The 13,146-nt window shown below is 36.7% G+C and overlaps 1 protein-coding gene across 1 annotated transcript in view; it reads right to left on the bottom strand.

Moving 5' to 3' along the window:
- The window catches only part of CENPE (centromere protein E), a gene marked incomplete at both ends in the record, with an annotated part of 36,404 nt that extends 23,322 nt beyond the window's left edge, over nucleotides 1-13,082 (bottom strand). Inside the window, 18 exons of the mRNA XM_084204017.1 lie at nucleotides 97-171; nucleotides 2,160-2,327; nucleotides 2,408-2,464; nucleotides 2,779-2,873; nucleotides 3,767-3,911; nucleotides 4,261-4,419; nucleotides 5,473-5,592; nucleotides 6,245-6,371; nucleotides 6,549-6,636; nucleotides 7,456-7,507; nucleotides 9,010-9,081; nucleotides 9,163-9,230; nucleotides 9,418-9,499; nucleotides 10,397-10,516; nucleotides 11,621-11,739; nucleotides 11,818-11,907; nucleotides 12,748-12,836; nucleotides 13,027-13,082. Of these exons, the coding sequence (XP_084060143.1) occupies nucleotides 97-171; nucleotides 2,160-2,327; nucleotides 2,408-2,464; nucleotides 2,779-2,873; nucleotides 3,767-3,911; nucleotides 4,261-4,419; nucleotides 5,473-5,592; nucleotides 6,245-6,371; nucleotides 6,549-6,636; nucleotides 7,456-7,507; nucleotides 9,010-9,081; nucleotides 9,163-9,230; nucleotides 9,418-9,499; nucleotides 10,397-10,516; nucleotides 11,621-11,739; nucleotides 11,818-11,907; nucleotides 12,748-12,836; nucleotides 13,027-13,082 (1,782 nt within the window). The remainder of the gene's footprint in view (nucleotides 1-96; nucleotides 172-2,159; nucleotides 2,328-2,407; nucleotides 2,465-2,778; nucleotides 2,874-3,766; nucleotides 3,912-4,260; nucleotides 4,420-5,472; nucleotides 5,593-6,244; nucleotides 6,372-6,548; nucleotides 6,637-7,455; nucleotides 7,508-9,009; nucleotides 9,082-9,162; nucleotides 9,231-9,417; nucleotides 9,500-10,396; nucleotides 10,517-11,620; nucleotides 11,740-11,817; nucleotides 11,908-12,747; nucleotides 12,837-13,026) is intronic.
- Nucleotides 13,083-13,146: the final 64 nt, after the last annotated feature.

Genomic DNA, 13,146 nt, shown 5'->3' with positions numbered 1-13,146 from the left:
TCTAGCTTGTCCTCAGCAGGTATGGCATTTCAAGCTAAACAAACCAAGCACATTTCATAGAAGTCTTACTACATGTAAATTCATGGAGAGGCTCACCTTCAGTTCCTCATTGGACACTTCAGCATTTGAAAGTAGATTCTTTAAATTGGTATTTTCATGCATTAGTTGAATCTGTGGAGCAAATTAAAGCAAAATTGCAGAGGATGTTAGAAAGCGCCCACACTAGTAGCTTTAGTTGCCAACACCATGAAAACAAGCCAGGTCTATCTTGTGTTCTCTTTTTTATTAGTATATACTCGCACATCTACTTAAAAAGCTACAAAGCAAGATGCTACATATTCTTTCGAAGTGGATATGTGAGATGCAAAGCTCTGTGTTTTAGTGCCCCAGTAATTAGAAAGGATTCAAGCACCGTTTAATCTGCAGTAGTTTGACAAGCAAGAGCAATGCGATCAAAGCAATTAATGCAGAAATTGTACAGATACAACACTTAAAATTCCAGTCACATTAAGCAGCTTTTTACGACACATTGCAGATATTTATGATTTAATCTATTCACTGACAGGAATGAGAAGTTGCCAAAGTGGAACTAAAACAAGCCAAGAACATTCCGTGGCATTCTTTGAAAGAAGTCACAAGTAGAAGACCAGATAGGAGCTTTTTTCATTTCTTTCTTTTGGCTTTGTTAGAAAAGTTTTACAATAAGCACTCATCTACAAGTACTTGTGTATAGTCACAAGCAAAGGTAAGAAAATGCAATCTGCAAATTTAATATTAGTGAAAAGCTTTAAAACAAGCACCCTCTTGTGAGTATTCCTATGTAGTTTACCTGTATAAACTGATATATTTAATTTAATGTATTTCGTGAAGTACGTGACCTTTCAGTACTGCTATAAGTAATTTACTACATGGGTATCAGTAAATGCTTACATTTTATGGACTGTCTTCAGATATCTGCAAATGAATAATTTAAAAAGCAATTCTTGCAATGGAAGCTACTTTAGACATTACATCTGTTATTAGATACCCAAAAACTTGGCAGGGAAAACTAACTTAGGATTTGTTAAACATTAGCGAAGGAAGATAGCACATTCAGTCCAGCATACAAACAGTCTTCTAAACAGAATCTAAAATACAAGCTTAATGGTAATATTTTATACAACAAATATCTTTAAGATCCATAAATCATTGTAGGGAACACAATGCAAATAAGCAGTGACACTTAAATTGTAACCTGAAATAAAAATGAAAAAGGATGTAACAAACTTCAACATTAGTGTCATGATCAGAAGATACTACACAGACTAATGTGCCCAAGTAATGTCCACCAAAGGTATCAGGAAAGAAATGCAACAATACACCCATGTCTCAAGACCTCAAGTTACTGGTTTTGTTTGGGGTTCTTTTTGCCATAACTTATTTCACAGTCCAGCCTTTAGGCAGGTAGACCCTAATGCAAGTAGTAAGTATTTTAGACTATAGAATCAGAGCATAAACTTTGGATAAACAAGGAACATCTCCAGTAACCACACAAAGAGTGAAGAGAACTGAAAGTCAGCATTTCCTATATTCTAAGTTCTATATTCCTATATTCTATATCTTATATCCAGTAGATAAGTTCACATTTTTTGTGACTTCTGGCACAAAATACAATGTTTTGATTTTACTATTATTTTAAAATAATTTCATGACTAAGCTAAATGTTAAAAGTTAATGCTCATGTAGCTCATGGATTACCAAAATGAGCTATATTGGAATTTAAGACAAGATGTTTAAAAACAAGAAACACAGGAAATACGGTTTAGCAACCATACTTGAATTTCAAAGCAGTTCTAAAATGTATTTCAGCAGCAAAACAACAGCCACACAGAAGTCTAGAGTGAAATTCAGATCACATTTATAAAAATAACATATAGATACATATATACACATAAATACATGTTTAACCAGGCGTCAGTATGCAACTCTCCAAAAATTTGTCTCAATTCTATGCTCTAAGTAAATCCAGTTTAAATCCTGGGTTCATTCATTCTGTGGCTGAATGTAGCTTTTAACACCATCTGTTTGTGAATCAGCATTCAAGGCTATGTACACTGAATAAACTCCAGAAAGCATTTGGGCATAGAGAATTCATATTTCTCTATTTCAATGCACCTTACCTCATGATCTTTTTGTGTTTGCTTTTCCAGTGCTTCAAATTCATCTATTTCTGTTTTTTCCTTCAGTTTCTCTTTCAGTTCATTTATTTCTGACTTCAACTGCTCATTTTCCAGCACTAGATCATCAAAGTCAGCTTGCAGGATGTTGACCTTCTTTACAGCACTATCCTGAAGAAGTGGCACAAGAAACCTTAGAAGCTGTTGCTGGAATATCAGCCTTATTTCTAGAAAATTCAGAACAGACCTACCTTTTCTAGCGCTAATGCTTCACAGAGTTGAACAGATTCTTCAAAGTCTTTCTGGGTCTAGAAAAAGAAACACCCTCAGTTAGCAGATCTACAAGATCGTGCAAGTGGAGTATTGTATTCCTTGTTGCTTGTCTTTTCACACAGCTAATCCTGTTTAAAGGCCAAAGTTGACTGGATCATTTGCCACAAACCCACAGGAACACAGAACCATACCACAGCTTCACAGAGATTCCAAGAGACTTTCTAACCAGTTTCAATAATTTTGCAGACACAGAACACTGGTGTTCTACAGAAGAGTAAGGCTGATCTTACTGAGAAGCATGTTATGCATTTGTGCAGTATCAGAAAGTCAAAAGAGATTATGATGTTACCCAATTCACGTTAGGACCAGCAATCCATTCTGTTTCTGAAATTTGATCAGGAACCATCAGGCAGTGGCTGTCATACCCAGAATTCTCCAAGGTAGCTGAAAAGAAAGATGTATTAACAAAAGTACCAGTAGATTTTAAGCTGAGCATCAAAAACTCTCATAAAATAGTTTTACCACGTTGGAAACAATCATTCAAGGGCAAAAACACAGCACACTGAGTAAGACTTCTGACTCTCAGGCTGTTCTGTTATGAAAGGTAACACCACTGAAGTCCAACCTGTATATTTAGGTTGACCATCTTATCATGAAGTCTAAATCAAATCCAGAATATATGCTTAAGTACAGACTAAGAGAAGTTTGAGTGTCAAGGAAAGAACCACTCAACAATAACCTGAAGATGTAAGGAAAAAAAGCATCTCACCCCCATATAGAAAAAAAAGCCCAGAACAATCCACCTATGAGCAAATACGTGTTTGACAGGAGAGGTAATAAGGATTTAAGATGCAATTCAGCAACAATACTGCCAAACTGTCCTCCTGCCTTCAGTTCAACTTTCTTAGAAAATTTCTTCTCCAATTTTCAGTTCACTCCTTATGAATGCTTGAATTTCTCTGTCTCAATCTGATTTTTGAGTGATGATTTGGGGATTTTACACGTCTCCATTTTTGGGAGGAGAACATGGGTTGAAATGGATAGTCTGTGTTAAAGAACACTTGCCCAAAAAATGAGGGGGTGTGGGAAGGCTGCATGGCAAGTGTTCGTAGACCCCGCCCTTTACTTCACAGCTCTCCCCTTTACTTTGAAGAATTAAAAGCTCAATATCAAGTGAAGTTGGGGTAGTAGAAGCACTTTTCATTGAAAAGTGATCAACTTATTCCCTTTGGGAAATGTAATGCAATGCTTGCAAAGTTATTTATTGGGAATATCAGAAAAAATGAAATAGAATGGTGTGAGTTGGAAAGGACCTCAAAGACCATCTAGTTACTTACAGTCCTCCATATCTGGTAATGCTGGCAGAGACAACTTCATTTTTTTTGATTCAGTCGGCATTGCATTCTCAAAGTCTTGAAAAAAGCTCACGTTTCCCTGGTTTATTTTACCAGGAGCCCAAGTAACTCTTCTTCTTCTCTTGGCCTTAAAAAAAGTATTTACAGAAAAAGGGATAAAACCAAACCACTAGGCAGAGAGTAAATGTTGCCTCAGGCTAGCTCTGTATCAGTACCTGTATCACCAGCTAACTAGACAGTATTTTGCAGTTTTCTCAAAATTAGCTGGAAAGCAAAAAAGTCCCTGCAGTATGTTCACCACAAAACAACACTGAATTAACAGAAGTTAATTTAAAATTTAGCCCTTTAAAAATATGAAAAAAAGTGGAAATTTCCCATCATACTTACTCTTCATCATCAATATAAACCTATGTATGTAATGTTATCTTTTGCAAAGTATTTCAGAGTTATCAGGAAAGATCTGAACAGGTGCTTACTTTAACATTCTCTTTTGACGCAAAGGAAGCGGAAGTCACCAGCATCTCAGTTAAGTTTCGTATTCTGTCCTCCTGTACTTTTTGAAGGGAATTTTTTTCTTCCAACAGCTGGGCCAGTTGGTCCTTTTCCATTGCATGAATCTGAGTTTTTGAAGACACCTTCCAGAAAGAGAATAGTAATCATACTGACATTTTAAGAGCAGAAACAACTCCTACAGTAGATACACAATTGTTGATACTTAAAAACAACTACACACATACACTCCTTAAAGTCTGGAAGAGAAATCTTTAATCCTTAAGACAGAAAATGACAGTTTGACTGCAGACTTAGTATTTACAAGTGGTCAAAATTCCCAGAAAAGATACAGCCTCAGATTTTTCTGGGTATAAAAAGAGCATTCTCCCAAATATAACTCACTACTGCTATCACAGAAGATACACAACATACTCCCAAGTTCATGTTGCAAATTCATTATCATCTAAAATAAGAAATAATTTTTCTAAAAATTTTCTCTAATGATATTTATAATTTGCAAAAATGTGCATTCTTTGATTTAATGCACTAGAACAGTTCATTCAGCATTTTTATTTTCCTGTGCCTTATGTTTTATTATCTGTGGTCTAACAAGACTTTCAAGATTCTTCCACAGCTCCATGGATTTTTAGAGAAGAACAAACATCAGAGCTACATTGTTTGGTGAGAAGTTATTATTGTTCATTTTCTAAATGCAACTTTCACCTATACATGACCTAAATTTTGCCAGTGATATTCATGCAGTTGCAACTTCCTGCAACTCAAAGTGCAGTTAGACATCAGTAAGGGAGGAAATAATATGAAAGTGTCTTTACAGACATTCAGTCACTTCTTAGATTAATTAATTATGTGAGTTGTTTCTTTTGATCAGTTAAAGTGTGCTATAAGGCATCACAAATTTCTATTTCTTAATTATGTTAACCTACTAATTAGGTGTAAACAATTAACAATTCTTTCAGTTGATCTCATTCAGCCTTAGCCTGCACACAGATGTTGACTATCATTAGTTTTTCTAGACTATCCATCACCTATTCAATTTTTATTCTCTCAATAAAAATGGCAAATACCACTTTAAAGAGTTCACCTACCCCTCCAAATTTAACTGCTTTTGGTTTAAAACAGCTGGTCTCCAATAGCTATCAGTACTAAGGATTGATTTATTTGAGTTTATTACATACTTCCTCCAGCTGCTTTTTCAAATCCAGAATTTCTTTGCGGTATCTCTTCAGGAGGGCATCATCATCAAGAACTTCATTGACTTTTGGTGTATTCTTCATTCCTTTGGCTGTATTGGCAAACTGGAAGAACAGTCTTTCATGGGTAATAGTTGAAGAACAAATATCTAAAAAGACTTATTTTGTCCCGTATTTCCCAACAAAATTAAAGGGAGAGTTTATTAGATAAAGAGCAACATATAATGGGACAAAAATATTTGAATTAGCTTATTTTTAATTTTATGCTAAGCTTTGAAAAGGTGAAGTTTTCCTTTCTTAATAATAATACCTAAAACATGAAGCATTACACTTAAGTCAGAGTATCCCAAGTTATTTTTTTATTTAATAAAAAGCTCTGAAGATCATCAAAAAGGGAGACAATCCTACCTAAGGAATATATACTGTTTATTAACAGTTTAATTCCTGTAGTGCCTAACATCTTGTGCTAGCAAAGACTTCTCTAACTAGGTTTGGAAAAGGCAAATGAGATAAGAATGGTTATCTCCTGCCTGCAAAGTGAGAGAAGGAGCTTTGTTCCAACTTCCAAAAAGCTCTACGTAGACAACCTAGCCCAAGATGATTAGGAAAAGATACTGTGTACAAAAAAGTATTTAAAATTCTGAGTTTACAGAAGCGCTTCAGAAGATCCAAGTCATTAAAGATCCAGCAGATTACATTTTCACTTCTCAAACCCATCTACAATAACTAGTGCTGGAGAAGAGGTGAAAAGCTTTACCTGAAGAGTGCTGAGTGTCTCATCAAAAGAAACAGGAGTAATTGTACAAATAATAACTGTTTTAGCATTTCCTCCAAGGGAGTTCTGCAGAATTCGAGTCAGCTTGCTGTCTCTGTAATTTATGAAGCTAATAAAAAAGAGGCAACAACAAGAAAAAAAGTTAGATTTCTGCATAAACATGGTAAATACATTTTCTAGAGGTAATAGGTTATGTGAAACAGTTACTTACATAAGATTATAAAGAAAGGATTTTAATTTCTTAGTTTAGCAGTGCCTTATAACAGGTGTACAAACAATTGCTTACCCAGAAGGGTCATCACAAAGTTTTTTGATAACTTGACCCAGAATGAACAAGCTCCGATTTATATTGCAGCCTTCTTTCAGTCGAACACCTAGGTACCACACATTTTATTATTACTATTTTAAATTTATAACAATTCTAAGATACATTTTCAACCTGTCAAGCTTTTGTGCTATGTTATGCTCAGAGGGATTGATTGTCCAAGAGTTAACCTTAAGTGCCACTATGCACTATTGACCCCGTAGCAGGCAGTACCCAATCCTTTATGATAGCCAAAATGCATTGAAATAAAACAGTAACCAAAAATAAACATTTAGAACCTTTAGATAGTAAGCATCTGAGGCCATAAGAACTATAATTTTGCTTCCTGTTTAAATTTTGCAAATGCCCATATTTACACATATAACAAACCTGTCTTAGATACAAGTTTTAGGTTAGTCACTCTTTTTAAGACGGACTATTACTTGTGTCCCTCTCAGATCACTTTTTTCTGATGAAGGCACTTTTGTGCAGCTTCATGCTGTCACTGTTAACAGATGAGCTTCCTCTGAAATAAAGAGTGAGCCATCTATTCCCTCTTGACTTTGACACACAGGTCCCTAAAAAGCTTCTTGTGATTTTGTTATTACAGGTGCATCTTCACTGAGTCATCCCCATTGTATTAGTTCAGTGCAGTACTGTTGCTCGGCCTGCAATTCTAGAAAAGGCCTATTACTACTTAATTGTTTGCAGTTCACAGCATTTACGGTATTTTCCTGAGTACACCCTCTCTTACCAAGGGGAAAAGCCTTATTTATAAGCAATAAATAACACAATAGCACATGAGCCAAATAATTTCCTTTCTATCATAGTTTCTCATAGGGGTTAATTAACAGAAGTTGTTGTCAGTGGAGCCTCATTTAACACTCACCTTCAGATCCTGTTTGACTAGCTCTTTCACTGCCTGCCAGATCTACCAAGTTCTGCAAATGCATTAAATATTTCACAGGTTAGTTCTGAGGCAGTTTAAGTCCTCAATTAATTCTGAATCTCTGCTAAGAACTTAATAAAAGTTAAGCTTAAAAAAAAAAAAAGTAAAAAAAGTAAAGGGTCTGTCATTACTGGATAGCTACTACACACAACAAATACTTTCAAAGGTACACGACGGTGTGGAGTAAGTTTGTGTGAACTCTATTATTCCACCCCAAATAGTGTTTCAAACTCACAGTGCAACAACCTCTACCCTCAGTCACAAAAAGATAAACAGTTTCTCAGTACCGAAGTGTTAACTACTAATCCAGCTGTAGGAATTTTTCATGGGAAAGAGCCTAGGTGAGATGATCTAGTGTCCTGTCCTGGGCTGGCTGTATGTCTCTCCTTGCCTATCATTATGGAGATAAGGAAAATAAATGAACTACCAGAGGAAAAGCCTCACTCTGAATCCGGTTAAAATCCAACTAGAACATTATGGCATCCCATAATGAGCAAGTAGCCCTCACTTTAATTAATTTTTGCTTCAGAGGAGTAAAATCCTGTACTAACTCCACCAAACAGCAACAGACCAAGAGGGTCAATCCCTCTCCCCTCACCCCTTTTACTCTAAAGTCAGTTGGAACTGAAATGGGGCAGAAGGGGGTGGAGCAGGAAGAGTGGATACCCTAATTTATGGTAAGCACAAAAAGTAGGTATTAGTTTGCTGAGATACTGCATGAGCAGTGTTTATACTCAGACCCCAGAGCTTTTTCACATGAAGCCAGAACAGAAAGCTCATTCCACAATGCATGTGATTAACTTATTGCTATTTCCAACTCTGAGTAAGAGTGCTCATCAGATTTTAGCAGGCTCAAATAGTTTCACATTGGTTCCATTCCTGCGGTTGTTTCAGATAATTTTCTGAGAATCAAGAAAAGGCTGTAGAAAAGGCTTCTGAAACCTTAACATTTCCCTAGAGATGTCCAGTGGTACTCCCCCCTGTTTGTGGTATTTCATATACCAGTAATCCACCAAAGAGATGCTTAGAGGGGTTCCTTCTGAAAAAAAAAAAAAAAAAGAATCTTTTGGCCATTGCAGATGTAGGCCATATCCTCAAATTTAGTTCTTGTTAAAAGAACGTAAGGGAAGTCTTAAGGTTACCCATTTTACAGGTTATTTCACTGGACTTGTCAGTGGTCAGAAACAACTGGAGGGAAGATTTATTTAGCAAAATGCAAGAACACACTGACAAAGTCCCTTATGCTCCTAGAAGGTCATAACACATAACACTCTCCAATCCAGCATGAGTAATTCTCACATAGAACTCCCTCTGGTGGGAATATCTGCTCTAGATAATGCCACAGGAGTCTCCCTCTATACTTAACATCTGTCAGAGTTAATGACAAAGAGCCCTTGTAAGTCATTATGCAGTACCAGTAGTCTCTCAAACAAGCAGTGACAGCAAATTCTCTAGTTAACCTGTACTCCAAGAAGGTATTAAAAAGACATTTACCAAGTGGGAAACCATGACTGCTCCATCACAGTTTGCATTTGCAGGGTCACTTCGTTCTCTGCTTTCAATGATCTAGAAAAGCAATGAAGTGCATTGAAGTTTTTGTTTCTTTGAAAACAATAAAACCACTCCCAGTAATGAAAGAGTTTTTACCATTCTGAAGATAGTGTGAGAACGGCTGCTGTGTTCATTCATTTTTGTTTCTCCATAATGACGATTTCCTGTCAAAAAGCAACATTAGAATACGTCTGCTTATAATCTGACAAACAGACAAAAAGCACAATTTTAAAATTCTCTGAAAAATATTGGTTTATGAATATAAAGCCAAAGGGATACCCCATGGTTCTAAACATACCTGATTAACCAACACTTTTCTAAGCTATAAGCTGACATTGTCTAAATACTTACTTTCTCCTTTTCTGATCCATTCCATAACTTGTTCTGGGGCAACCACCACTTCTTCAATCAGATCTTCTACATATGTATTCCTCTACAGAATAAACACAGTAATAAATTTTACTGAACTCCAAAACACACTTCAATACATAAAGTTAACATTACCAGCAATTACTATGGTATTCATTCAACATCTGAATGTCTTTTTGTTCTAAACACATGGGATGGGTAAAGTTTAGACTTTGACCAAAATCGTCAAAGGCAATTGTTGCCTAAGGGCACAAGAATCAAGAAGATTTAGAAAGCTTCCTAAAAACAGAAGGGGCTGTATTAAATACCCTTCTTGACATTTTCTGAGGGAATTTAGGAGTATATTTCTCAGTAACTCTTATAAGGACAGAGTTATACAACTGATAAATTTCCTTCTTCCTATCTTCCAAAACCACGACCATTTAAGGGAACCAAAGGAAAAAAACACCCCAAAACCCAAACCAACAATTTTTATTTCCTACAAAACCTTACATTATAAAGAAACTGAAAATGATGTTAATACAGATTTCTTTTTCTATATTAATCATCTTACTGAATAGTTCTAGTCTCATGGTTATTCTATGATCACAGCAGTATACCACTTGCTAGATGATACAAAGATGATATTAAAGTAACTCTGTATATCTGTCAGAAACTTGAAACACATAGAACTTTAAACAATTCTTGAGGTTTTACTGTCAAAGTTATATAAAATATATCATCCTGGAAACCTTAATGATTAGGTCTACTTTTATAAAGATTTACAAAGACGAATTAGCAATAGCAAACCCAAAGTCACTGCTGTTATTCTACTACATCAAGTGTCCTTCTGCTAATGCTGAAGATACAATTACCAGCAGAATGTCCCAGAAAAGTTTTCCACTGGGCGCTTCTGAAGGCTTTTTCTCCCAACTTCTTTTACTCCAAGCAGATACAGTACTAATACATAACATCCACTTACATTAACATCCTCACGAATTCCCAGAGGCTTCTTTTTCCTATTATCACAAAGCAAATCTGTAATTGTTTCATTGTAGATTTCCATGTACGAAACCCTTAGCAGGAATTCTCTATCTGGAATCTAATGTTGAAAGGGAAAAAAAAAAAAAAAAAAATCAAACAAATAACAGACTAACTGACGGACATGTTTTAAAACAAATATTCTCAAATTGAAGATAAAAGTTTGGATATTGTTCCACAGATTTCTTTCCCTTCATCCTTGCTGTACATTAGCATAAAGCAATACAGAATAATTTTTCTTCTATCCCACCTCTTTCCAGCTGCATTAATGGTATACCACTTCTAAGGTTATTACATTAAGATAACTGCCCAACAGAAGCATAGTTCTCCTACTTAAATGCCATTTCCATAACCCATTTCCTCCTGCTTAGGCTCTTTCCTCTCTGTGTACCCTGTCTTCTCTCTTGGCTTGCTTGGATTTACTTTGCTGCTGCTTTTTCCCCTGCCTCCTTGGTAGAGAATGTTGGGATGAAGAAAGGCCACTCAATGGACTCCAGAAAAATTTTCTTGCCTTTAGTTACTTCTATAAACCCTCTAAGGGTACTTAGCACCTCCTTAAAGGAGCAGCGACCATTTCAGTTCACTGGTAACAACTACCTGAAACCCTCTAGGCAGAGCCAAGCATTCTGCAAATCGTGTTTTGGAAATCACTGTTTAAATGTACACTTTCTCCTTACTTTTATTAATATTGAGCAATTAGCAATTCTTTTGTAAGCCTGAAATAAGTAAATAGAGTGTCATATTCTTCCCACAAAAAAAAATCTTTAATTATTAAATTTTTTAGACCTTTAAATTGGCAGAAAAACCACAAAGCTTTGCATTATCTTATCTACTACATCAATAAGTGAGTACTTATTTTCATTTTTAATCAGTTTAACATATTTGGAAGGTTAAGGTTCTACTCAAAGTTAATTTTTTGACTCCCTGTGTCTCAGAACCCTCCTCAGTTTTGTTCTGATTTGATTTTAACCAATAGAGTCCCATTAGCTTTTTGTTTGAAAACAAAAGATGAGCCTGGCTCATCTTTGCCAGGCTGGCAAAGTAACTGCAACATTTATAAGTCCAATATAAGTTAATTTCTTCTTGATACTAAAATTAATTTTAATGTAACCATCACAAATATTACTAGTCCTTTCAGTCACTTCAAATTAATTGAATTGCTCACCTCACAAATAATTTTGAACACATGTTGAATTGCCTTAGGGATAATGCCCACGGAATCTTCATTCCCCATCATTGTGTAAGTCTTCCCTGAAGCAGTCTGTCCATAAGCAAAAATTGTACCTAGAAAGATAGTTAAGTTTTACCAACTATCTCTGAAATACATTCCAAAAGTTTTTTAAACACGGTTTTAAAACTTACCATTGTAGCCTCGCACAGCTGACTGTATAATTGGAACAGCTACACCATCATAGAGCTGCTGAGTATTGTCACTTGAATGAAAGACACGATCTTAAAAACAAAAACAAAACAAAAAGCATGTGAATCCACTATGTTGCAAGTCAAAACAAGCTATCATTCAGTATTGCAGACTTCAAATCCAGTAAGTTTGCATAATCATCTGCAGGTTAACGGCATTATAGATATCACTGTACCACCACTAATGCAAGCTTTTAAAATATAGTTTTAAAATAAATATTAAACACAAAATCAAGAAAGACACAATGAACAGATGATAGACAAGTAAAAAAAATCCTAAGAATAATGAACACAGTTAAATAGTCATCCCATTTAATCCTAAAAGATTTAGGCTCATTTATCTACAAGAATGGTAAGCCTGACAAGACAGGTTAATTGTTAAACTCCTAGCCTGGTACATGCTTTTACTGAATCTGTATTTTGGGAAAACTATTTGTAGTGGCTCACATGAATAAGTGAATCAGTAAGAAAAGACTAAAAGGGAGCCAGTTATGAGGACCCCACATTCACACTAGTCACTTTTGGGACTGTGTTCTCCCATACCCTTCTCCCTAAATGCTCTGGACTAGCCCTTGTTTAGTCCATTTCTAACTGGATTTCAGATCAATAAAATGTGTTCCAAAGCCGCTACGGCATGAACCAGAAGAGAGAAAGTAAGGTCCATCAGGAAGCTGACCTCAAAAGCACATCCCAGTGCTGCCTGCATCAGAAACCCTGTGTGCCCCAATGACCCTCCTTGGGAATTACTAAGCTGGGAAGGTTGGGGGACATTTCAAGAAGCTCAGGGCATTCACCACAGTCGACACGTTCAAGAGAACAGTGGCAAAGTTCCACGTAAGCATCTAAGTAAAGCAACTGCTTTCACATTCTTACCGTAACTAAATGTTTTGGTACCACTCACGTCGGAAACAGTATTGTTCTCACTTCTCCAGTGCAGGGACACTTTATCTGAGGCATTTTCTCTAAAAGAATAGACACTGTGTTACCTTTACTCTGCTCCCAAAACGCGGGTCCCTTATCGCGACCCCCTCCCCCGGCTCTCGCAGCCCCTCGCTCCGCATCCATCCGTCCGCCTCCCTGCCCCAGCTGCGGGGCACGGCGGCACCCAGGGCTGCGGAGGGAGCCTCCCCTGCCGCCAGCCCGACGGCTCACCTGGCGATGAGCGGCCGCACTCGCACGCAGACCGTGACGGCTCCCTCGTCCGCCATGCCCGCTCGGGACGGGAGCAGCGGCACAGGGACCGGGACGGGAGCAGCGGGACCGGGACAAGGG

This window comes from Fringilla coelebs, assembly GCF_963513975.1.
Source record: "Fringilla coelebs genome assembly, chromosome: 4".
In the NCBI taxonomy this organism is placed as follows: Eukaryota; Metazoa; Chordata; class Aves; order Passeriformes; family Fringillidae; genus Fringilla; species Fringilla coelebs.
The sequence above is the reverse complement of the archived record's forward strand: the minus strand, read 5'-3'. Positions and strand labels throughout refer to the sequence as shown.